Raw genomic sequence first — 27141 nt, forward strand, 5'->3', positions numbered from 1 at the left:
GTGCTGCTTTAGTCTAAGCATTTGTCTGTAACGCATATGAGTAACACTCTTTAAGGTTTCCATGGTGCATGTAACTCTTACAGTTCCTTATTCCGCACATGAAGAAGGAACAGTCTTTGCTGTGACACCTCATCAGTAAACTTGTTACCAAGTCATGAAAAGTATTCTTCACCAAGATAACCACAGAACTTCCTTCACTCGAGACACAAGCACAAACCCAACAGACGTAGATTACCTGAGATTCCACCCCATTTTGGGGTGTGTTCAGTAACTCAGGGAGACCCTCAGCATACTTAAAACTAACAGGCTGGTTCCCTCTCAACTGAATTCCTTAACAAGAACAAATGTAACAAGCAGAGCTCATTATTGTAGGATTCTTTCCTGGATCGAAATGTTATAAAATCAATAATGACTTTACTGAGGGCACAAAACTGTAAGGGATTACCTCTTATTGCTCTCCTGTTCATCTTCTGGCAAAGACTTCTGTCTCTTCCTGGCCTGCTCCTCTGCAAGCCACCTCTTTCTCTTCCAGCCTTTTCGGTGATCTGTGTTCAAGTTCACACTTTGCACTACAGCTTCAATCACATCTGTGATGGTATCAGGTCTGAGGTGTAAGGGACTGCTGCTTTCTTGTCTTTTATCTAACTCCTGACTAACCAGTCGAGCCGCCTGGAAAGCCTGCATCGAGACAACCGCCTGCATCGGGTATTTCCGGGGCCTACCTGGTCTGCGCTTCACAAAGTTATTCCCTGTCCGTGACTGCCTTTGTAGCTTTTTGGCTTTCAGAATTTTATTGACGTGGTCAAGATTTTTTTTTGTTGCCAAGATCTTGTTGTAATTGCACATTTTCCTAGCTTGTCGCTGCATGGCTTCAACCACGCTCCTCTTGAGGTGGTGTGGGGAGTAGCTGCTGGGCAGCCTGTCCGACAGCCGCGAGATGCTGTCGCTGCAGGAGCTGCTGGGAATGGCTGGGGCGACGAGGCCCTCCTGCTTCCCCAGGGCTCTCTCCCGGCTGTGGTTTCGAGCAGGACTGGCTGACGGTGGAGCAGACCCGTTCGCAATGACTGCTTCTAAGGTTTTGTCCAAAGCGGCCTGACCGTCGTGCTGTGCCATGCGCTGCAGTAAGCTGTCCACGGGGTCCTCCACGGTGGCCGTCAGCCTCGCTCCTCGGGCGGGGGCTCCCATCGCTGAAAGGCAGACAGACAGACAGACGTGTACCGAACAGACCCCAGACACCACCGAACACGGCTGGAACTGAGATTCCAGCCTTTTATATCCCGTCACTGCCATTCAACGACAGGACACCAACTTCTGCAACACAAGTTCTAAAGGGAAAGGGACCGAGCGATGTAAGTGGAAAATCCACATTTTTTACCAGCAGTTTTAGCATATAATTATTTTCTCTTTCTTCATACGCAGTCCCCCACTTCTAATAGCAAAGAGCAATGAGGGCATTCCCTATGTGTGTACAGTCCACAACTCTTCTCAACACTAAAAATAAGAAACCCTCTGTGCATAGAAAAATTAAGTATTGATAAATAAATTGAGCAACACCTGAAATATTTTTAATCTAATTTTTCTTTTTTTGTAGTTTGGAAGTACTGAAACAACTTTTTCCTTGCTCTTGAAGCTTCCTTATCAAGAAGACAAACATAACGATGAGAGAACTGGTTGCAATAAAGTACAGGCTTGGATAAAGGTAAATCAAAATATCGGGACAAAAGAGAAAGGCTAATTTACACAGGAAGTAAAGTTAGATCTCACTTTTTAAACTAAACGTGATATGCTTTAGACCTGCAGACGGGTATTTGAAAAAGACAATTTCCAGGTCAACCATATAGATTATACTGTATTAAAAAAGGATTTGTTCCAAACTAAGAGCTTCCCAAAGCTGCCCTGCTGGTTCGTAGTGGTAACATTTAATCAGAAGAAACCCTCTTCTTTCTGGAATAAAATGGATGCTGTCTTCTCATAAATATATCACAATTGCACATTAGCATTTACAAAATGTTACTGTAATTGCGGCCAATTATTTAGATGAGATCTACTTAAACTAGCGGGTCCTAGGCTGTCGACTGAACATGTACTAGTGTAAAGGTAACTGTTAAAGGGAAGACAACACTATTTTTTTATAAAAGGGTTTCTATCATTTGACAGGAGCTGACAAAGATTAAGCACAAACAGTTTAAAATAAGAATTTTCTAGTCCTGGTGCTCACTAGTCCAAGTGTAGTACTCTGGAGAAACACATTCCTCATTAAAATTCCAAAGTCATGGATTTGCAAGTGCAAATGAAAACGTGCTTCAGAGAGTGCACAATTGAAAAGAGGAAGAATCAGCGTAATACGTTCCAAAAATCCTCCTATGAACAATGTTCTTCCTACAGGGTGACAAAGGAGCAGAGAAACATACTTGTCAGGTCACTGCTCTACGCCTAACTGCAATTGCTTGGAAAACCTGGCAACCTGAACAACTCGGAAAGAACTGGAAGGATTTACACTTTTGGCTTTCAATTTTTGATGAAATAATGAAGATAATTTACCCTTTGTTTTCTTACGGTCTTTAAATCCACATCGGGCTGGAGCTGAGGGCTGCTCACAGAAACACCATCTGTTTCACACAGTGAGCTCTGTAAACAGCTGCGTCGCCCAGCGATAACCAAACCACACGCCACCCCACGGGTGTCCCTGAACCAGCATTTGTTTGGAAACCGACCCGAACGGACGGGAGAACCGAAGGAGAACCCCAAAGCAGCTGCAGCCCAGGGCAGGCACAGCTCACAGCTCACACTAACAAAGCTCTGACAAACGCACTGGAATCCCACATGCATTCCAGACCTACGGAAAATATAACAAGGACTGGTCTTTTCAGCTGCATCATCACTTCAATGACTTTGAAGTTGATAAACTTGTGATTCATTTCATTCCTATGCTCTCCTGCACAAAATATGCCTGAACTTTTAACACCTTCCTATCCGCAGACTAACACCAACCGCAGCTGCCCCTTTAAAATGAGTAAAAGAAAGTTAACGAGAGAGAGGAAAAAGAGAGAACGCTTCCCCACTGCAGCTGACTTCCTTTAGCATATGCTGAATAAAGCATGTGTTGCAAGTATCTGTTTAAAGGGAGGAGGAAACAGCAGTTTTGGCACATTCTTCCTATATCGAAATCATAACTAGTTCTGTAAGCACTAATCCTAAGGTCATTTACTACAAATCTGCAATCAGCTTCGGTGTCTAAAAATGTTTGAGTTCTGCCAACAGGAGTTCTTTCTACAACTGGGCTTCTCACAAAATTGGTCAATGCTACAGATTTTGTGTGTCCAGTAACAGGTAAGCTCACATCACATTTTCATCAAAGGGACTGCAAACAAGGTCTGGTTTTAGTACCTGGCTGACAACTTGCCAGGAATCTACAGGAAACGAACATTTTCAGATCTTCCCTCTGACAATTTGGTCAATGGATTTGACAGTTTTGTAGGTGTGAAAATGTGACAGAGCAATGTGGATGCATTCACACAGCATGACTGCCCCGGTCTCACCTCCTTACAAAAGGAAGCGCAAAACACATCAGGAGCGTCTTCCCCTTCCTCGTGAACAAAGATGGACGGACTTTCCCAAGCAGCAACCTGACCAGCATGTCACCCCGTGGCTCCCTCAGCATGCTGGTGGCACACATTTGCTCAACTTCACCATGAGTTTGTGCATCTGAGACTTGGTCCTCACCTGACAGAAGTGATGAGAATGCTGCCAGTGTTCCCACGCCCTTCAGTACTTCCATCACTCTCCTACTGTCATCTCTGACCTGCCCAGGGCCATTCACAGCTGTAACGTTAGTGATGACTGGGACAAGCTGCTTCTCATCCTCCATCACCTTAGCAGGATTCTCACATGCTACCATGAAAATACGACAGCACACCCTGTCTTGAGATCCTAACAGTTATCCCTGCAAGGGGAAGAAACCCGTCTTCCTTCAGATCAGCGCAGAAGTCAAGCTCTTCCCCGTGAAGGAATTAATCTATTCATTTAATTCATTGATTAAACATAATGTCACAGGTCTTGCTAGCATTAAAGCATTGAGCTTCATGTAGACTAACCTGGTGAGGAAGCAAACTCGATTCTGCCACAGCTACGCTGCTGCTTCTGTAAGTGCCAGCGCAAGTTCCCCTATTCTACAACCAAATTTGCAGCACTTGAATCCTAAAATATGATATAAGTGGAAAAACTCGGTATCTCCATGAACGTATTGCTGCTGCTAAAGCTCTCACAGCAACGCTGACTGGGCTGTCTGTAGTAGCAGTGGACCCAAAACCAAGGCCACCAAATATGAACAACCTGGTCTGGTGGGAGGTGTCCCTGCCCAGGGCAGGGGGTGGAACTGGATGGTCTTTAAGGTCCCTTCCAACCCAAACCATTCTGTGACTCTATGAAATATTACTTGCCTGTAGAAGATGCGCTCTCAGATGTTGATCTCTTTCTGGAAGGGCTGCAATTTGTGCTCTCTGACTGCCTCTGGGAAGGTTTGTCCTGTGTTGGCAAAGTGCCTGAAAAGCAGATCAGGGAAGAGAAATGCACACACAAAAAATAATTTCAGTCTGGCAGTGCCAATACAACACACTGGAGATACTAAATATTCAAAGTAAGACTACTCTTTTTCAGCTTTAGGAACACTTGCTTGCTATGATGCAGGTAGGTGGAGAAGGACAGAAATGGACCATCAAGAAGGAATTTCTCCCAGGCTAATGGCATAGGTAGGACAGTAAACAAGCCGTGAGAAAAAGCCACATAATATCACCAGCACATTAGGTTTTATGTAAAAAAAGAAAACAAAACCCCTATATTCCTACTTTCCAATGAACCCGCAGCTTCACTTCTTGATTTTTACAGAACAGTTGAGTTTGGAAAAGACCTCTGCAGGTTACCAACCATCCTGCTCAAATCCGAGTAAACTACAGCAGGTTTCTCAGGGCCACCGCGTTCAGTTGGGTTTTCAACACCTTCAGTGACGAAGACTCCACACCCCAGAGATCAATCACCTTTTTTCTTTTGTATGAACAGAATTTCCTGTACTCGCATGTGTACCCGTTGCCTCCTGTCCTGTCACTGGGCACCACTGAGAACAGCGTGGCTCCTTCTTTACTCCCCCCTCATTCTCTTCTCCAGAAGGAACAATCCCAGCTCTCCCAGCCCCTCTCTGCAGGACAGAGGCTTCAATCCCACAATCATCTCTGTGGCTTCTCACCGGCCTCGCTGCAGTATGTCCAGGTCTCTCTTGTACTGGGGAGCCCAGAACTGGGCACAGCGCTCCAGATGTGGTCTCACCAGGGCTGGGTAGAGGGAAATAATCATCACCCTCGACCTGCTCTTCATCACGCAGCCCAATGCTGCTCCTCCTAACAGTCTTTCCAGCCCATTCCACCGGCCAGTGATGGTCCCTCTGAACAGCGGCACAATCACCCAGCGTATGCTCTCAGTTCCATCATCCGCAGCTCACTGAGGGTGCGCTCCATCCCTCATCCAGGTTGTTAGCCAGGAGGTGAAATGGTACCGGGCCCCAGATCGGTGTCCAGGGAACACCGCGAGCAAGTGGCCTCCAGCGGGGCCTCGTGTTGCCCATCACAGCCCCCTGCGCCTGGCAGGTCCAGCCGATTCTCAACCCCCCCTCCTTGTAACAGCATTTCTCTTCTACTCCTCAGGCAGAACTGCTTCATGCAAGATACTATAAACTGTGGAGAACTGAAAAGCTAGAAAAAAAGTTCTTAAGAAAAAGCACTTCTCTAGATTTGTCTCTTCCTGTGAACTTTTCCTTTTTAAGATCCTGTCACAAAAAAAAAAATATTAAAAAACCCCCTGCTTTTGGTCAGCCACGGCAACTATGTAAAACCCCAGGATCTAACCAAAGAAGAGAGATTGTTGTCTACACACAAACAAGGGTAACGCCTTATTGGGCTTTAGGCAGAAGATGTTTCACTATACGCTCTGAATGCACAGGGCTGGCTACGACTTGCTAAATCGTTAGATATTGGCTTGTCACTGCAAGACGTCACCAGGCAGTGGCAATCACGGTTACCATGACTTAAGTTAAAATCTATTTTTAAAAAGCTATAGAAATCTGATGACTACTGAAAGGTTAAGGGACAAAACCGGTAACGGCATCTTTGCTGATAAAATAAGACCTATTTCTGTTTTCTTTCTTACATATACGTATTTTCTATCTGTAACTTCTTTTCTTCCCCTAAAACTTAAACTTTTAGAGAATCCCAATTACTCTTGAAAGCAAAGGTTGGAGGATTTGTTAAAATGTCATAGAAAAATCTGCATATTGCAATTATGAAAATGCTGAGATATTAAAAATTCATATATTAGTATAAAACCCTTGGTAGGCAAAAATGCATATTGCAGTGTGCAGTGAGAACATGCACAGCAGGGATATCTGTAGAAGGTAAAATCTAGAACGTGTACTTAAAAACAGACTCTCATTCTTCCCTTTTGAAACATAATTCGTGATAAATGAGCCTTGTGCTGCACGTTCAGTTCTGATCTCTTTCCTCACTCATTCCAAATAAACGTGGGAGCGGGCCAGGAACTCATGCTCTAGATCAAGGCCCCAAATTAGCAGCCGTACAAATGACCTGAACAGAGATCCGGAGGTGTGAGACGATGGGAGAATCCTGGAATGCACCAAACTGATTTTCCAGAAATCTTTAGGAAGATCTCCTTTGAGATCCTGTCTTGTCTCAAAGTTTGGATTTTTTTTTAATCGTGGGTGTTATTAGTTCATGGTGTAACATCTAAGAGGAATGATTGCCTTTGATTGATAGAGGAATAAACAATATCACTTTTCCAAACATTCTAACTTCTCAACCAGGCAGAGGAATAGTTTTATTTTCCGTTCATTCGTTTGACAACGGCACAATCCTAAGGCTGCTGGACATTATCCCAAGTTGCAAATCACATTCCTGGTCAAGATTTTCTGATTTTCCTGCATGGCATCCTGGTGTGGGGATGGTGCTGGTGGGCTCTTACAGGGGGCTCCTGCCACCCGAAGCGGAGCCGCGCAGGATGACTGCACTCAGCAAGAGCAATCAGTGGGGTTTTTTACTCCAGAAGGAATTTCTCTACTAAGAAATCACTAAGATGCATTGATTTCATAAAGTGTAGATTAACACAAATACCCTGGGGGCTCAGAGAAAAAAAAAAAAAAAAGAGAATTATACAGCAGGAATAAGCTCAGGAACGGGCGATGAGCAGGAGCGGGCTGTAGCGGGGAGGGGGGGGCTCAGCTGGCGGAACTGCCGGTAACGGCGCCTGCCGGCAGACCGCGTCCATCTCCCGGAAATCCTCCTCCAGACCGCGTCCATCTCCCGGAGATCCTCCTCCAGACCGCGTCCATCTCCCGGAGATCCTCCTCCTTCCGCGGACCGAGCGCTCGCCTCCGTCCCGGCTGGGAGCTGAGCGGGGGGGTCCCGCCGGCGCTCCCGGAGGGGTCTCTGCGGCACCGGGACGAGCCCGCACCGCAAACGGCGCCGCCGGGGACGGGTCCAGCCGCCGGCGGGTGCCCGGGGCTCGGTGCTGCCGGCAGAGGGCGCCACCGCCCGCCGGTCCCGCGCTGTCCCCGCCCGCGGTCCGCGGCCGCCCGCCGCTCGGTCCGTGCCCCCGGGGGGCTTGGTCTGGCCCGCTGGGAGGTGTCCCTGGGCAGGGCAGGGGGGCACTGGTGGGGCTTTAAGGTCCCTTCCCACCCAAACCAGTCTGTGATTCTGGGAGGACAGTGAGACTTCCCAAACTGCGCTGATCCTCACCGAACGGCTGATTCCTTTCTTCCCCTTCCCTTACAGGAATTGTGCAGTTTATGATAAGCCAGCAGCTGGCTGAAATAACTCCTGGTGTGAAGCCGCAGAACTTCAGTAAAGACCACTGTGAACTTCAGATGGACAGGTAACAGTGTCCTCCAAAAACCTTAAATGTCACAGCTTCATCATCTTCCTCAGCGTAACTGTGTGTGGGTGCTGTCTGTACGAACAACCAGCCTGGGGCACGTAAACTTCCACCTAAACTTCATTTGCTGTGAAATACCAACCTTGGCTACAGTCCTCTTGGCCAAAACATGCACTTCCTAACACAACTTGCACACGGGCAAGCTCTGAAACCATCAGCTAATGTCACAGAATGAATCAGAGAGTTAATTCAACCAGGCAAGGTTTACACTTAAAGTCCATGGAAAGGAAGCGTATTTTCCATACGGGATACTCTGAAATAAAATACCATGAATATCCCCTTGTGGATCACACAGAAACAACTTCAGAAGACATTTCCCAGTGCTTTAACTGCTCGGATTCCGTGTTCTCTCCACCATGCACCTAAATTGCACCTGGTTTAATAAATAAACAATCTTTGATGCACCACAGATTTTTTTTTTCTCCATCTGTGAAATTTTCTGAAGTGCCCAAAACCACCTCAGTCTTTCATGGTAATAGTTTCAGAATCCCAATTCAGCACTACAGTTAAAACCAAAACACACCAAAATACAACATGCAACTTCACCCTGATCTAAAAAAAAAACCCCAAAAGCCAGCCTTTTTACTTTACTGGGGCTTTTCACCAGCTGTGGTTTTAAATGCGCTGATGCACTGCCCACATGTGATGAGCACCAGGAGCTCCCTGAGAAGGAGATGGATATGGAGCAGGAAAACCCGCTGGTTTCCACAGCAGGAAACACTCAGTGTGGACACAGCATCTGAGGAACCAGTCAAACCGCCCCTTGGAGGGAGAGCGATTCTGAACCTTCACCAGCAGGTGAGAAGAGTTTCAAACTTCTCTGCTTTGCCCCTTAATTAGGTTGTTCCTCATAAAAACCCAAGTAAGATCATTCACTGTAATGGAAATCCTCAGGAAATCCCCAGAACTGCATGAGCTACCACAACCAATTCTTCACTCCTCGGAGCCAAATTTAACTCTTTTGGTGACCCAGCACTTTGAATTTTTCTTTCCGTGGCTGCAGAAGGAGCAATCTCAGAGCTCTATGGCTTTCTCTTGACTCCCCCCCCAGCAGTTTTAGTAATGTGCAATAGAATGAAGTGATATGAACTTGTAAAAGAATCCAGCCACTTCCAGCTGCCCTTATAATAAAGCAGCAATGCATGAAACTCCCAAATGTCAAAGTAAATCACAGAGAAAAGAACCTTCCATACGTACGTAGCCAGAGCAGGGAGGTGGCAGGAGGCACCAGAACGGGACTATCACAAGGAAAGGAGGAAGATGAGAGGTGAGGGGGTGTTATTCGTTGCTGGGAGCTGGCTGTTTGCTTGGCTTTTGGTGTGTGAATTGTTGGTCACTAGCAGTTTTGGACAAATGATTTAAATTTCAAGGGAGAGGGGAGGCAAGTCCTAGGAGGAGGGAGGAGAAGCTCTCAGCCTTCCTTTACACAGCAGAAGGAGCAAGTAAGAGCATGAGCCCCACTTCTGTCTTTTTCAGGTTACCTTTGTTATGTGGTCTCCTAACGTGTCCCTGGCAATTACGACAGAAGTGGATAAGATGTGAAAATTATTTCCTACAAACATCTGTAATACTAAAGCAGAGCGTGAAGTGACACTTAAGTCAGCAGAGAAAGTGTCACGTATAATGTAGTTTCTTCAAGTCCTAAATTTCACGTTAGATTTTTTTTTTTTCCTTACTATTACGCAAATGGCAAAGTTCACAGTTTCAGAGTGGAGGTCTTTGCCTTAAGCAGCAATACTCCTCACTGCAATTTTCTGTGTCTGCACTCTCAGCTAGCGCTGTTTCGTCTAGGTAAGATGAATTTCCCAATCATGAATGGAGCAGTTGTTGCAAGGTTTGGTCTCGGGCATTTCCAGCATCATTTAGCAACTGTTCTGAGGTCCTGCTAAAGGCCTCAAGTCAGGGATCAAAAGCTGTACAGTAGCAGAGATTATCAAAAGAACTAAAATGGAGTTACAAAAGAAAAAGGAAACATTTTCTTAAATGCAAACGTTACTCACAATAGTAGTACCAATAGCTACTCTAAACCAAATCAACCGAACTTCAAACCAAACAGAAACGTGGCTTTTAAAGTATCAAAGATCATGAGAAATTTTAACTCATCTCTCCAGAAAGTTAAAAGTGTAAGGAAAAAGAAAAGTCCTTTTCACGAGAAAGCATCCTTAGCATAACTTTATATACTGCTTCAACAAAGCAAGAGAAATCTGGTGGGAAGAGGTACGTACAGAATCCTGTCGCAGGGCTGGAGGAGACCCTGGGCTGGCCCCTGCACAACACTGCACAGAACACAGCTCTACCACAACAGGGACGCCCCACAGCAAAAGCAGGAGCAGGGCCGAAATTCAACACAGAAAGGTTCCTACGAAGCCAAAGCTACACTCGCCCTCCTTTTCTAGCACATTTGGTACAACGTAAAGCAGCCAGACCCACAGGAAAGGAGGCGTGACTCAAGCTGCCTTACCTGCCAGCGGCGGCAGCGCCTTCTCCATGGAAGACAGAGGCTCCTTTCGGAGAGGCCGATTCAGCGAGGTGTCCTGTGCGCTGAAGAGGCCGGGGCTGTCAGGTAATTTCTTACGTCCGTTGGTGCTGGTCGAGTTTGTGACTCTGCAGCTGCCTATTGCACTTGTGAAAAGATTTGTGTGCTCATCGTTGCTGGCTGGCTCGGAGCTTGGAGTGAATCCCCCCAGGGACAGGCCTGGGGAACTTTCTGAGCAGTCTATCTGTAGTGGTGTCTGCAATCCCAGCGCTAACGAACTGGGCTCCGAAGGCTCTCTCCTGACCCACTGCTCATCTCTGCTTAGCAAACCCTTTGAAGGTGACAGATGTGGACAAGACATGTGACATCTGTGCTTCTCTTTATGTTTGTACCTCTCCCCAACAGCCTCCTTCCCAAACCTGTAGCGCTTCAAGGACTCCAGAACTGTTCTAGAAGAGCTATTAGCCGTGATAGTGTCCATGGAGACCTGCGGTTGTTCAGAAGAACGATGTTCTCTGTGTTTATGGCGATGCCTATGCTTATGTTCCAGCATCCAGCCGTAAGCCATTTCGGGTGGAACACTGGGGTAGGTGCTCATTGACAACAGCGGAGTCCTACTTGTGGTAAGGAAAGCTTCCTGGCGTAACAGTTTGTGCTTCTTCTTGTGATATTTGGTGGGATTGAGAAGCAAATGGCCTGTGTGCATGTAGGAAGGTGGTGGCAGAGGGGTAGTAAAAGACGGAGAAGGTGGAGGAGGATAAAGAGTTGGCGGGTACCGGCCATAGTAACCTAAGCCTATGGGAGCAGCGGCGAGGGGCGAGGGGGAGTAAGGCATGCCGTATGAGGGGTAGAACCCAGTGCTGGAGAGAGGAAAGCTGAGACTATGCATAAACGGCATCTCTGCCATGGCCTCCCGCATCTTAGGAGGCCTGCCCCTCTTCTTCTTTAAATCGGGTTTTCTAATGTAGTGCAAAGGATCTAAAGGAAAAGTAGGATGGGTGTAGAAACTATTGAAATTTATCCGAAAAATGGTAGGCAGTAAATCTCGGGGTATAAAATGGTGACTTCTGTGGGTTATTCTAATTTCACTTAATCGACTTATTAGTTCTTCTAATTCAGCAAGGAAATCTGGGTCCTGCCTACCTCGAAGCTGAGGATACTTCTTTTTCCTTTTTCGCTTCTGTCTCTTCATTTTGTCGTAACTAATATAATCGTGACTGCGGCGCTTACATTTGTGTTTATGTTTTTCTTTTAGATTACTTAAAACAGTGGAAGTTTCGGGTGGAATAAGGGACACGTGATCAAATGAATGCCTTTTCTTCTTTTGCCCACAAAACTTCTCGGCTCGATCTGAAGTACTGTTATTATCTGTTCCTATCCCACTGTCGCTGGGGATCGTCTCATCGCTGTGAGACTCACTTACTGGGGATGGAGTGGCTTCTTTCAGCGACGTCAGCTCGCTCAAGTGAGAGGGAGAGTTTGGCAAGAGCGTAGGTGGAGACAACCTCCTCCGTCCCTTAGCAGCTTTCTTCATGGCGAGTGTCTGCACAACGCTGCCCTGCCTGGAGTGGATGTGTAAATATGGCACTGAGCTGGGCTCGATAAACCCCGCGTCGCTGCTGACGGGGCTCTGGCCCCCGCTCACTGCGGATGACTGGGAGCAAACCGGAGACGGAAGAATCTCAGAATTATCAGCTGTCGAAGGCAGCAAATGGGGAAGTACTTGTTCTAGAGATGTACCAGGAGCTTGTTGAGCAGACTTCTCAAGAACTGTCAAACTGGCAGAACTGCTCGTTAAAATACCATTCAGGACAGCTTTAGGCTTCCTTCCTCTCCTTTTTCCTATATAAATTGTTCCTTTCTTGCTGACATTTATTTGCTGGCCTAATTTTGAACCAAAGGTGGCAGCAAGAGTTGACACCGTGTTGTGGAGTTTAGATTGCACTTTCCCTTTGTTATTTGGTTCCACTGTACTAGAGAGAATCTGATTCAAAAGTTTCTTTCGCTTCAGAGTTTTCATTTTATTTATTTTTCGAATAATTGTTTTCATTAACTGTCCATTATTTCTCTTGGCAACTTTTCTGTCTGAGTCTACTTCCAAATCAGTCATGCCACAAATAGTAGGTTTTTGGGCTTCTTCTGGCCCTCGGAGCTGGTCCTTTCTCTCAAAAAAATCCCCGCTTCGATGCTGATCGCTTTCAGCCTCTATCTTGCTTGAGTTATCTGTTCCTACAAAAGGTGCCACAGAAAGAATAGGTGGCTTCATTTTAATTGAGGACCTGATCTGTCTTTTAGGTCTCCCTCTCTTTTTAGGAAAAGGTTGTCCTGATAAGCTCTGTTTTAGGGAGGGAATTTCTACTTCAGGCTGTAAAATTGGAGGTTCTTGCTCTTCTTTTGACTGCACTGAAAAGACTTTTGATGCTGGGATCTTTAGAGTTCTTTTGGGAGGACCTTCCAGCTCTGGCATCTCCTTGGATTTAGGTCTTCCTCTTTTGGGTTTATACATGTCAGGTAAGAAATCATCTGACACACACAAACTAGAGGGTTGTTTGTGAGTACTGTAGAACTTTGGAGTTTGCTTGTCAGTCTCAGCTAACAGTCCAAGAGACTGCCCACTACCTTCATTCAGTTTTGGCAACTGATGTTTGACAAATTCATGCTCCACAAATGAAGATGATCCAATGTTTTTCAAGAATTTGGCCTGCTCCAAATTACCGCTTGACAGTGCGCTGTACGAAATGTTTTTAAAAAGCTCTGACCTTTCTAGTTCTAGACCCTTTGGAGGTCGACATGTGTTTCTTGACACCACTTTAGTCCATCGTGGTTTCCTTCCTTTTCTTTTCTTTAAAGGTTTTGATTGCTGAGTAGCGGTCAGATTTTTTGCTCCTTGGCAGGATTTATCCGATGCAGTTATTGCCCCAATCTTTAGGAACTGCTTGCTACTAAACAAGCTTGTAAAACTAACTACTGAAGGGGTGACAGTAGCATGAATGCTTGTTTCAGCTGCCAAAATGGGCTTTTTCCCTGTAGAAGGACTAGTTCTTGAAGTATCCACGTAAGTAGCTTTTGAATCATTTAAATCTTTGTCAGCACCTTTAAAATCGGTGCTCAGAGTATGGTTCAATGTTCTGTTTATATTCAGAAGTGTACTGTCAGAGGAAAACTGCGTTTTGCCAATCTGATCTGAAATACCTTCTAAGAGATCTGCTGTGGAACTTAAATGCAACGAGTTAGATGCCAACTGTGAAGATGTTGTTGAGAGGCTCCTGTTTAAGGTGGTAACAGACACTGTGGGTGAAGGCGATGGGAGATTTCCCTCTCCTACTGCACTAAACGGGGACTTTGCTGTCGAGACGTCTGAAGCACCTCCTGTTCTGAAGTCTGGTGAAGTGCAATATACGGGAGGCTGTTTTTCATGCTTAGATGTTTCATAAATCCCTTTTTCACTGGTTGAGTAAGCATCCTGTGGAACGCAGATTCCTTCATTAAACATCTCTTTGCCTACATCAGCAATTTCTTTCCGAATTGAAAATTTTTCCAAGATACTGTCTTTATTCTGTCTCATAATATGCTTCTCAAATGTTTTGCTAGTAGTATTTTCCTTCAGTAAATCTGTAGTCTCATGGCTTTCAAGGCTACTGAGGTTTGAATTGCAAGGAAGCTTAAATGGCTCCGAGGCAGGTAAAAGAGAGTCTGCTTTCAGAGTTCCAGAGTCCTTGTTAACCAGACCAACTGGACTGCCGATTCCTGGTGGCTTCTTTCCAGAGTCCTTGCTAACCAATCCCACCGGGCTGTTGATTCCTGGCATCTTCCTCCCAGAGTCCTTGTTTACTGGTCCCACTGGGCTGCCAACCCCTGGTGTCTTCCTTCCAGAGTCTTTATTAGTCAGGACCGTCGCATTGCCAGTCCCTGGCATCTTTCTCCCAGGATCCTTGTTAACCAATCCTGTAGGACTATTTATTCCCAACAACTTCTTCCCAGCATCCTTGTTAATCAATCCTGCTGGAGTGCCAATCCCTACCGGCTTCTTGACAGGCTCCTTATTAGTCAATCCAGTTGGAGCGCCAATACCCACAAGTTTCCTCCCAACATCTTTGCTGATCAATCCAACTGCAGAGCTGGTCACTGGCTGTTTCTTCCCAGTGTCACTGCTAACTACTCTAGTCGGAGTGCTGATCCCTGGGGGCCGCTTTCCAGAGTCCTTGTTAACCAAGCCAATTAATGGGCCAATCCCTTGAGGTTTCTTCCCAGAGTCTTTGTTAACCAGTATGGCTGCACCTCCAATCCCTAATGGCTTCTTCCCTGAGTCCTTGTTAACCAATCCAATGGCAATCCCAGAGCCTGGCAATTTCTTTACCAAATCTTTATTAACTAACCCACTTGCAGTTATGGTTCCTGGTAGCTTCTTCCCAGAGTCCAAACCAGATGCAGTTCCATTTCCGGGCTTCTTTTGCTTTGTTTTGGAAGACTTTGAAGGAGGACAAGTTGCAATAAGTTGGGCCAATTTTTCTGTTACAGTTGTTGCTCCATTAATTTGTGTTCTATCCTTTAAGTCAGAATTATGGCTACTGATAAGAGTCGGAGGAGATGACTTTATATAATCTGTCATTTCAGAGTGCAATGGGGAAACTTTCCTAGATAAAGGACTTTTTTCTACTTGTATACCTTCTTCCACATGTAATTCAACTGTTGCAACTTCTCCGGCTTTCTTGTACGACTTTGAAGGGTCCTAGAAGTTAATAAAAAAAGAAAACCTTTAGGAACAGAGCACAAAGACTCTGAGTAACAGTATCTTTTTATGTTGAGATGATTAATACCTGCTTTTGATAACAGTGTAACTAGATAAACACGTACTTCATGATCCTATTAACTTTAAAGCAAATATATTTCAGTGGACACATTAAGGCTTTTCTGATGTTAAGGAAACCTAAACTCACTCCGGGTCCTCAGATGTAAATAATTTAATCTGTCCCTCAACTATAAACATTCTCCAAAAATACTGTTGATGGTTATTAAAAAAAAACATTAACAATAATGTGTTGGACTAACTATTTACAGTGTAATGGCTCTTAAAGACCTCAATGCTACTGAGAAGCAGCTGGGCAATGCACTGCAGGGGAGGCACCGTGTAAACCTGTCCATGCCCAGCTCCACCAGTGTTCTCAGTCTCCTCCCACGATACCCTCAACCACCGCAGTAACAGGTTCTCCTCACAGCAGACTGTGTAGATCTACTATCTCAAATATTAAGAAGAGTGAAAGGCATCAATGCTACACCTATTCCACTTCCGTAAGAACCCCCTGCAGTGCTGCCTCCAGCTCTGGAGCCCACAATATCAGGACATGGACCTGTTGGAGCGGGGCCAGAGGAGGCCCCGGAGATGCTGGGAGGGCTGGAGCCCCTCTGCTGGGAGGGGGGGCTGAGAGAGTTGGGGGGGTTCAGCCTGGAGAAGAGAAGGCTCCGGGGAGACCTTGGAGCCCCTTCCAGTCCCTAAAGAGGCTCCAGGAAAGCTGGGGGGGGGACTCCAGATCAGGGAGGGGAGCGATGGGACGAGGGGGAAGGGTTTTAAGCTGCAAGAGGGGAGATTGAGCTGAGCTGTGGGGCAGAAGTTCTTTGCTGTGAGGGTGGTGAGAGCCTGGCCCAGGTTGCCCAGAGAAGCTGTGGCTGCCCCATCCCTGGAGGGGTTCAAGGCCAGGTTGGACGGGGCTTGGAGGAGCCTGGTCTGGTGGGAGGTGTCCCTGCCCAGGGCAGGGCAGGGAACTGGATGGTCTTTAAGGTCCCTTCCGATCCAAATCATTCTATGATATGGATATGAGATGAGATGATATTCATCCCTCTGCAATAAAAATCAGTAAGACAATTGCATGGTACTTTCTGTACTTGATTACAGTCAAAATTAGATTCATCATGTTTTACAAAACTGTAACTACGGTTGGCCAATATCTAATTATGTTGAAGAACGATGTAGCCTGGATTCCTTTGAAATCACTTGATAAACAGCAAACTTTGGTGCTGTTTGTGAACGAAGTATTTTCTCAGGAAGCTACACCACCACAGCTTAAACAGAAGCCCGCAGGCTGGATTCAGCCTGACAGTTTCCCAGAGATGGGAAGTAGTTGCTCAGGCAATGCGCTACCTGCGCTGTCAAAGCCTCTGCAGTGCACAAACGGGCTTTCCACATCCTAAGCTGCTGCCTTTCCACAGGGATGGATCGAGAGGGGCGTTCCTCCCAGCCCGCATTCAGGTCCGGCACTTATGTGGAAAACACCGAGTCAGCAAAACATGACTCCAAACCTGGAACCCAACCACTTTTGCTGATGGTCTTGGACATACCTGGGGCAGACTGAGTGTGTTAGAGGCATGAACTACAGAGTACTAAAGTAGTCTTTCTGATCAACCTAAGTGACAGCCTTCGTAGAGGTACATCCTCTTTCCTACGGTCTTAAATTTTGAAAAGAGCTTTAGAACAAAATTTTCATCTTCTTTGTTCAGTGGACTTGGACACATTTGAAAAATTCACCTAAATATTGACTTAAGAATTCAACTCTTCATTTCTGTATTTGTTGAGCCACCTGTGTATTCATGCTCTTCCTTCCTTCTTCTATTTCTCCCATATACACTCCAGAGGGCTGTGCCACCTTCCAGAGAGACCTGGACAGGCTGGAGAACTGGGCAAAGAACCACCTAATGAAGTTCAACAAGGGCAAGTGTAGGGTCCTGCACCTGGAGAGGAAGAACCCCAGGCACCAATAGAGGTTAGTGGTGGATCTGCTGGAAAGCACTTCTGAGGATAAAGATCTGGGAGTCCTGGTGGCTAATAAACTATCCATGAGCCAGCAATGTGTTCTTGTGGCCAAGAGGCCAATGGGATCCCGGGCTGCGTAGGGAAGAGTGTGGCCAGTAGGCGGAGGGAGGTCATTCTCCCCCTCTGCTCTGCACTGGTGAGGCCACAACTGGAATACTGCATCCAGTTCTGGGCTCCCCAATTCAAGAGAGGCAGGGAACTACTGGAGAGAGTCCAGCGTAGGGCAACAAAGATGATTGAGGGATTGGAGCATCTCCCTGATGAGGAAAGGCTGAGAGAGCTGGGACTCTTTAGCCTGGAGAAGAGAAGGCTGAGGGGAGACCTTATCAATGCTTACAGGTATCTAAAGGGTGGGTTGAAGGAGGATGGAGCTGGACTCTTTCCAGTGGTTCCCAGTGACAGGATGAGGGGCAACGGGCACAAGCTGGAACACGGGAAGTTCCATTCAAATATGAGGAAAAACCTCTTTCCGGTGAGGGTGGCAGAGCCCTGGAACAGGCTGCCCAGGGAGGCTGTGGAGTCCCCTTCTCTGGAGATCTTCAAGCCCCGCCTGGATGCAGTCCTGAGGAGAGTTGGACCAGATGATCCCTAGAGGCCCCTTCCAACTCTGACAATTCTGTGATTCCGTGATAGTCCGCTACCCTACGAGAGAGCTTCTGTGGCATTCCCATACTCTACCATTGCTGGGTGTCGAGTGCCTCTTGTCAGGCTCCAAGTTTTCCCATCCACCTCTGTTTCCAAGCAAAGAGCTTGGAAGTTTTATTAGATATTAACTAACTAACTACATAAATAAGAAAACCCTTCCAAATACAAGTTTTGATCTAAATAAGATGCCAGGATTTTGAAAACATGACTTCAGCATCAAACAAGGGTTCCTTGAAAGCTGAAGGCATTTTCCCTGGAAAATTTTTTTCTCATCTAGGGTAAGTGGGTTTTGCCAGCACACTGAAAATGATTTCAAAGAACATGAAAAAAAAATAAAAAAAAAGAAATGTCTATTGAGAGGACAGACAAGAAGTCAAAAAAGTTTGTAATTTTTTCAGCATTTTTAAAGCAAAAATTTTTATATGGAAAATTATTTTTTTTCCCCAAAATCCACTAATAATCAGTAGATTAACAGAAACATTTGGGGGTTTGGGGAAGAAGACTGGTGTGGGATTTTTTAAGGAAAAAATTTCATGTGATAACAGTTAATAGAGACACCTTGATCAAAATATCTGACCTTCTTTGGAGAAGGTTGCACTAATGTGGCTGCTGGAGTAGCTCCAAAAATATTAAAAAAAAACCAACACAGAGTCTAGAGTCAGAGTTCCTTCTTGCAATTATTTATTATTAAAAATTTCAAATTATCTGTTAAGGTGAATGGGAGATATTGCTATCACTAAGGAGCACCATGCGGGAAGAATAAGACTACTGCAAACAGGTGATAAAAATGAAACCCAAGTTGTGCACAACCATAAACTTCAGGAGTAACAAGGCCATTTTCTGGATGGAAGGCAACAATGGAAGAAAAGAATTGAATTAATTGTTCACATACTGAGGAAATCAAGTAAATCTCTCAGCTTAAGCCAGGATCAATACAACTCTACCAGCACCAGCCATAGCATAAGTGGTGGTACATGCAACTGTAAGTATTTTTAAGAAAGTTATCTAAAACTAGTAACAACAGATCACCCCGTACATCCCAGACTACCCTTCATCACTGCCTAGCTCTTTACGAGGTCCACACTAAAACCCTCGAGGCACCAGAAGCTAAATCTCCCTCGCTGTTCTGCTCACTGCCCTCCCAGCCTAGACGTGCAGAAAATGAACAAGATTTCCCAAGAACAGCAATATGTCACTGAGCAAAGTTCTCTTTTTGGGTGAGGGTGGCCACAAGCATCGGTTGGGGTCGGATGTCTCCCAACGTGCTGCCATAGTAGAACAGAACCCGCCAGTCATATCCGTTACTGGTTTTGAAGCTGTGGTGTACAAGGGCCCGTGCTCTATGGAGAACAGGCTGGCACTCAGCCCAGCTTTTCTGTGGCAGCTGCAATCTTATGTAAATTATGCCGGAGCGTCACATTTCAGGAACTTCCCCCCAACTTTGCCGCCCTCACACTCACAAAACTTCCAGCTGGGAGGCGGGGAGCGGCCATGCTACGTCCTACCGCGCTGGAGACAAGAAAGGTGCCACGCTTGCCTGAAATAACTTCTGCTGCACAAACCACCCCTCCGTCAGCTGGGAAGGGGAGACACGAAGCCCAGCGCGTGTCACGGAGCGCTTCCAAGGCCGACAGCACTTCCAGGCTTCAGCAGTCAGCGCGGCCGCGTCCAGGCACTGCTCTGCAAACGTGGGTCGGGCCCTGCGGTTTCCCCCTGCTCCCGGTGCCGCAGCTGCCCTTGCCCAGCGTGTCCAGCAGCGCAGGTCCCTCCTGCCATCCTGGCGTGGCCCCACCGCACTGGTCAACTTGAACAAATGCACAGTTTTACATCCCAGAAAGCCTGAAGTCAGATGTTAACGCAGAGAGTTTTGTGAGGATTCCTAACAAATCACTTACGGGAAAGAAAAATCCCCCCCAGCATCTCCGAGGTGTTTCCATCCCTCGAGCTCACCCAGCCCCTCCGCAAACACACACGTGCTCCAGGCTGCTGCTCCTACACCTATTCTACATGACTCTGCCTTTCAGACGGCAGGGTTCATCTAGGCACAGAGCTGTTAGAAAGGTCTACTTTACATTACATTAAAGAACATTTTGTGCTTTAAAACTAAAACATTTATTCCTGTGCAATCTTTAGCTGTAAGTGTCTGGCTTAAAACTCTAGCCAACAAAAGAACCACCCAAAGCAATTACATAAAGCATTTCATAAAATTGTTGTTGTTATTATCAATTTTACACTGAGCTGAATTTAAAATTTTAAATCGCCTATGTGGACATACCATTAATTTGAGGAATAAAAATAGCACGTTATTTTGATATAAACTACTAACGGGTTATAACAAATCATTCCAGAATCATCACAGGCACCAAGAGCAAAAAATTGCCTTGACTTCTAGAAAAGGCATTAATTGTTACACGACAGCCCGGTCTGAGGGTTTATTATTACTACAGTATTACTTACTGTTGTTATTATTGCTACTTGTTGGCAAAAAGCTTAAGAGCAAATAATCTTTCACAAGAACAGGGATATCTTCTATCAAGTCTTGTGTAAAATTCACACTTCTCACACTAGAACCAAATCAGGAAATGCAAGACAATCTCAGCTTCCAAAAAGCTGAAATACCTAGAATAAAATAGCTTGTTAAATGAAAATTTTTTTTGTTAATTCTCTTGAGACCTACCAGCAAGTAACAAGGATTTCATATGTACATACATACACACACACACACACACAGATTGACCCATTATTATTTGAGCTGTTGTACTTCTGGCCAATGCACAGGCTCTAATTCAAATTCTGAAGAATCACAGAAATTGTTTATGCAGTTGAGGCATCAACATTCTATGCAAGTTCCTCAAATAATGAGTGAAAGTGTGTTTGCTGTTTATTTTTCACTACCAAGACTTTTTTTATCTTTTCTAAAAGCAAGTTTTACCTAACTACCAGGAAAAAATGACTTTGTATGATTAGCCCAGGACCAAAACTTATGTCCCAGATCCTGCAGAAAATATCCTTGAGCTACTCAAAAAGAAAACAAAACACTTCTTTAGCTTTGTTACTTTTTTGCTTGAAAATTTTCAGTTAGTGGCTGTGATTCCATCAGCAAACGCTCCTGTCGAGCTTCCCCATATAACCCAGGGCAATACAAAGAACTCCAGAATTCTGCACTCAGCAGTTTCCCAAAGAGAGGAGATGGAGCAAAAGGGCATGTTCCAACTTGCTTCACCGTTTTACTGTGCCTATTCTCGACTTACAGCAGGCTGTAACTATCACTTCTTACCTTCCTGTTTTCTAGAACTTTAGTAATGCAACTTTGTTATGTCACTGGCGACATTTGCAAGCACAGGTAACCACCCCTACACCTCCTGGGCTACAGCTAACAGAAGCATAATTCAGATTTCTGTCTCAGGCTCAGGTTTGCAGGCCCAGCAAAGATCCCCAGCCATGCAGTCTATCTGGCACAGGACACTCTTCTGAAAGAAAGAAATCCAAGTTTCGTATTCAGTGTCAAAAAGCAAATGTAACACCCTTTTGTTATTATAGTAACTTCTAATTTTGTTTCTCTTAACACCTGGGAATCTTAGCCATTTCTAGGTGACTCTTTCCTGTTCTGTGATTTTCTCTTCAGACTATTGACTTTTTTGTCTACACATTTCTGGAGGACAAATTGTAAATATACAAGTTCCCCATCTCACCCACCCATCATCTCTCAGACTGGAGATAAACCCTTTATGAACAGAACTGAAAAGACTCCCCAAGTTTCTAGAGCCCTTTCAGCATTAAGCTTGAGAAAAAAGTGCAACTGTCACAGATGGGAGTGCAAAGTATTCTCCTACTATTTTAATTTTTACACTGGTATTCCCAAGAGAAGACTTCCAGTACTTCTCTTTCTGTCTCAGGGGCTAAGTATACTGCAAGTGCTAACTTTTCATTCAAATTCTTTATTCCTCCTTTAAAAGTACAGAGAGTTCAGTTTCACAGCTCAAATCACACCTTGCTCCGAATTGGTCATATATTTGCTTTATTTCCCCTCCTCTCCATCAAAAGGAAAGATTAAGGGATCGCTTTCATTTTCTTAAGTGTAATTTGCAGTGTTAAAAACTGCTTTATTTCATTGCAGTAAGAAAAAAAAAGAAATCCCTCGGGTATTATATTCAAAACATACAATGGTTTTAAACCATGTTTGCCATTTGCTTCTAGAAAGATACTTTTTAATCACACTTGCTAGAAATTAGTAGGATGCTGTAAAACGCCAGTTCTAACAATCCAAAGTGCCACAGCAGCAGCGGGGAACATACAGAGTTAAACAACTTGAAAACCATTTCAGTACAATTTGAGAGAGAGAGAGCAGAGTATCTAAAGTGAATTAGCATTAGTCAGGGATTTGAAACTATTTTAAGTAATGCAAATTTAATGCAACAGATCCACTCTTCTCTACACTAAGTGTACAGGCTGTTCGCCAAGCAAGGAGCAGGAGTAACTCCACTCAGAATAGCTGGAATTAAAAAGTGATATGGTATCAATAATATCATATATAATACCAATAATATTTAATAATATCAGTAATATTTGTTTCCCAACTTTCTAATTTCCATTTGAAATATGATGGATCTCTTGAGGAAAAACCTAGCAAATAAACAAAGATGTCAAGGAGGAAGAATCCATGCAATTTAAACCTGAGTTTAAATATTAATTATCCTCCCTGGTAAAAATTCCTAAAGCACGATCTCTTGATGCAGTGGGAGAGTTTCCACACTTAATGGTTCTCTTTGCTAGTAAGAGATTTTCAGTTGCAAATACCACCTCAACTCAGACATCGAGATCGACGACTGGATATTCCTGACTGGCCCAATGCTCAACTCACTGCTATATAAAAAAAAAAACCCAAAGAAAAAGTCATCAGTATAATGACAAACTGTGATCTAATCTTCCAATTTTTTTCAAGATGAAGTTCGAGAAATTATTAGAAATAATAAGCTTGTCCTGAAATGGAAGTATATAAAATAAAGGCCATAGCCAAAGTTTTAAGTTACCACTGAAGAATTTCCTGTTCGATGGCCTGACTGAAAACACCTTGCTGTTTAGAAAGGGGGAACAAACCCAAGGCAGTTGCATGGCCGAGTCCAGAAAAAGACTCTATACGTGTAACATATAGCACACTTTTTCTTTTGGGGCCTAATTTATTATTTCTCTTAGAAGATCCTCTTCCTCAACGAAAACTGAAATCTGGGTATGCCAGAGGAAAGGAACAGGTTTGGGTAGGTCAGGCAGACATCGGCTCAGGACAGGATAAAGGGATATTCCTTCCCTTTGAGTAGGCTCCACCTTAGGAGATATGCCAGCACAGATTTATCCAGGTGGCCTTATGAATGGGGGACAGGCTGGAGATGTGAAAAACCTTCAGCCTTGAGAACCCCTGAAGCAGAAAACCCACGAACAGACAGCCCAGGCAGAGGAAGGGCCCCGGCTCCCAGGGCTCACCATCCCCCGCTGCATCGCCCGGTGCTGAGCTGAACAAGGCTACCTACGGAACACACCAAAAACTGGGAGGGATAAATACGTGCTCACAGGGAAACACAGAGAGGTGCAAGAATAACGGGAGCATAGGGAAAAACTTCAGCTTTAAATCAGTGGGCACGTACTGAACAGAGACAGAGCGCGGAGGGCATAGTCTAACTTTTTATTAGTTAGCAAAACTTCTATCTATATTGGAAAAAAGAGCATGCTGTAACAAAACACTTCTAAAATTTAGCATCTACGCAACTACATTTATAATTCTTGCCATTTATCCTATTTTCCCTATCTGTTATTGCTGCTCTTACTTGTTACATCATGCAGATCATAAAAACAAGACATCCTCGTGGCAGGGGTATCTCCTTACTTTGGGAAACTACCTGGCACATCTCTCTATCTACTGCATTTATATGCAGTTTATTATCAGGCTGTTTTCTAGCACATCTAGAAAAGTATTTTTTACTTTTCAGACACTGCTTGGTAGTTTCCTTGCAGAGTGTCAGTTAAGACACACCAAAAACAACAGTTCTAACTGGTAAGGAAAAAATATAAATCCGAATACTAGCGACAAGCACAGCAAATACACACCCCCAGGTAACCAGAGACAAGACCCCCCCACTTCCTTCTATACAAGAGACTAAAAATGGCACTATTACTTCTCAGAAATATACCTATGATGTTCAATTCCCATGTTAACTTGAAGTATCTTTCACCACTGTTAAAAAACCAACACTGGCAAGCTGCAAAAGAGCAAAAGCATTTTTTTCCTGTCGATGGAAATGAAATCAAACCATTTCTAATTTCAGAATCTTCAGTATCAGAGGTTACATGGAAAAACGGGTAGTAGAACATGATCCTGCAGAGATGCCAGAAGGATTTAAACACAGCTTAGATTTACTCTGACCTGCACAGCACCACATAAACCTGCTACTCACTTGTTTTGAAGGACAGTGCTCGTTCTTTTCATCTGTCATCTTCCCACTCTTCGATGCCCTTCTTGGTTGCTTGATGCTGGTTTTTATAGCGGGCCGGCACACATAATTCTCAAGGTTCTTGGGAGGCTTTTTCGTTCGTTTTGCTTGAAGACCAATCTTCAGTTTCAAATTTCCCTCTGAAAAGTTTGTTTCTTTCACTGAAAACTGTTGCTGTGCATCGGTCAGAGCCTCATTCTTCCCATTCTCCGTACTGTTTCCCTCCCGATTCTTCTTCTTGCTGTCGTCTTCTTCCTTGGTGCAACTTTCTAGCTCTGCTTCTCCTTTTCCCACCAACGTGCCAATGTTTACTGCAGAGGGGCTTTTCCCAGCAAACCCTTCAGAATCGGAACCCAAGCCTAACATAGCAGTACTCCGAGGGTCCATCACAGGCGGAATATATGCCTTCGGGTAGTTTTAGGGAAGATTTACAGAGATATGTTCCACAGAAGATCTGTTCTACTACTGGCAGTCAGCATCTTTTACTCTGTAGAAGGAAAAGACAGACAGAGGTAAACTTTGATTTTCTAGCAGAAATGAAATGAATATTAAAAATAATTAGCAAGCGGAGAATGTTATTTCAGGCAAGCACAATTACGCAGCTGATGTTTCAAAACACCAACCCTTCCTGTAGCCTACTACAAAAAAAAAAAATGTTTATCTGTAAAATCACTTTTAAATGATAGGTGAAAATCAAAAGCACGCGAATATCATAATATCATTTCCACTTCATCCACAGGACACTTCAAATGATGGTTAAGGCTTTTAATATTGATCATCGAATTTAATTTTTTTTTAATTGAAGATGAGAGCCCAGCTATTCCTGGTACTGACACTCTCAGTCCAGACCTGCTGAAACAGTCGCACCTAAGGAACGAGGCAGCTAATGAAACCTATGATAAAGCATCCAAAACCCAGAGACAATCCTATTTCCACCACCTGAGCCACTAGGAAAGTTGAGTTTAGTTCAAGTATGCGTTGGTTTACAAACATGCCACAAAATCTGCTTATTAGTTTAGGACTTTCCACAATTCAGGGAGAAGGATGGGAGAATAGAAAAAACACCCCACCAAATACATTCCCACGCTAATTCCTGGAGCATGGGAACAGAAAGTCCATACTTCTATCATCAGAGGCATTGCTATGCATATATAATTAACCTATTTATCACAAAATATTAGAGGGAACATTTTCATCCTAACTAAGGCAAAAGTGGATTTGAGTCCACTTGCTAATGCCAGGGTTTGGGATCCCTGGCTGGCAGACGACCTGCGCGGGGTGCTCGCACACCCACACCAGGGACAGGGGCTGCTCTTGCACCCCCGCCAAAGAACAGACAAAATCTCTGTACCTTGTTACGGTTTTATCTGTACAAACAAAAATCATCACAGAAAGAATCTGCAGAAGATACAAATATGCTGTATTGATCACTGATTGGTCCCTGGAGGGGTTCAAGGCCAGGTTGGACGGGGCTTTGAGCAACCTGGTCTGCTGGGAGGTGTCCCTGCCCAGGGCAGGGGGGGAACGGGATGAGCTTGAAGGTCCCTCCAAACCTGAACCATTCTGTGATTCCATGATAGCTACCAAAGAGGACAAATCACAGCTACAAAGGAGAAGCTAAACACACGCGCCTCACTATGGTCAGATACTCAGAGTGGGATGTAAGAGAAAGGACACAAGTGACGTTTGCAGAACTGGGGACCTGAAAAGCAGCAACCCTCCAAAGGGCTGCATACACAGGACAAACAGCCTGGTGAAACGGGACAGCCACAAGGACACACACAGTCCTTGGAGGGCACTGAAACAGTATCGGGTGGTTTCCACACTGCTATGGCAGCTCAGACGCCCATCTGCCCTGTGGCCACGCACACGGAGCCACGCCAGAGCAAACCCTGTCAGCCTGAACCGCAGCTCAGGAGAGAAATCCTCCTTTCCCAAGTTCCAGGAGCCAAACCAGAACAATCCAGGTGCACATTTTTCTTTTAGGGGCATTCTAAGCAGAAAGTTTTAAAGTATCTTCATCATTTAAATATCTTAATCATTATTGAAAATGAAGTATGTCAGAAAGAGTTCTGTGGTTCCCAGTGACAGGACGAGGGGCAAGGGGCACAAGCTGGAACATGGGAAGTTCCGTTCAAATATGAGAAAAAACCTCTTTCCGGTGAGGGGGTCAGAGCCCTGGAACAGGCTGCCCAGGGAGGGTGTGGAGTCCCCTTCTCTGGAGATCTTCAAGACCCACCTGGATGCAGTCCTGAGCGATGTGCTCTGGGCAACCCTGCTTTAGCAGGGGAGTTGGACTAGATGATCTCTAGAAGGTCCCTTCCAACTCCCACAATTCCGTTATTCCATGAGAAGAGCATCACAGGAACCCCACCATCATGATTTCCTGGTTCTTATCTTCTATACAATTATTAAGGCTGTATTGTAAGGGATGCTATGAAAAGATTTCAATGGTTTCAATGAACTTCAAAATGAGTTTCGATGGTTTCAAAAAGGCCTCAATGAGTCCAGCAATTATCCCTGACATTTAGCCTCCTGCAGGTCAGCACACACCTCCTCGAGCCCACCAGCACACGGCAGGTCCCCAAAGCCATGTCCCTTGTCCAGAGAACAGCTGGGAGCCCAGCAGCGAGGAGCCGGCACCCTGCGGTGGCCCAGGAAAGGCGAGCACTGCAAGAAGGGGGAAGGATAAGGAATGTGAAAGGTGACACTGTGAGAGGACTGAGGTGACTGCGGTGGAC

At 45.0% G+C, this 27141-nt stretch overlaps 1 protein-coding gene across 1 annotated transcript in view; it reads right to left on the reverse strand.

The window, feature by feature from the left end:
• ASH1L (ASH1 like histone lysine methyltransferase) overlaps positions 1-27141 on the reverse strand; it is a 67207-nt gene that overhangs the window by 34011 nt on the left and 6055 nt on the right. Inside the window, exons 2-5 of the mRNA XM_074164509.1 lie at positions 24365-24887; positions 10454-15197; positions 4440-4541; positions 446-1187 (exon numbers count right to left, since the gene is read on the reverse strand). Of these exons, the coding sequence (XP_074020610.1) occupies positions 446-1187; positions 4440-4541; positions 10454-15197; positions 24365-24787 (6011 nt within the window). The 5' untranslated portion in view covers positions 24788-24887. The remainder of the gene's footprint in view (positions 1-445; positions 1188-4439; positions 4542-10453; positions 15198-24364; positions 24888-27141) is intronic.

Source organism: Numenius arquata, chromosome 27 (assembly GCF_964106895.1).
Source record: "Numenius arquata chromosome 27, bNumArq3.hap1.1, whole genome shotgun sequence".
Taxonomy (NCBI): domain Eukaryota; kingdom Metazoa; phylum Chordata; class Aves; order Charadriiformes; family Scolopacidae; genus Numenius; species Numenius arquata.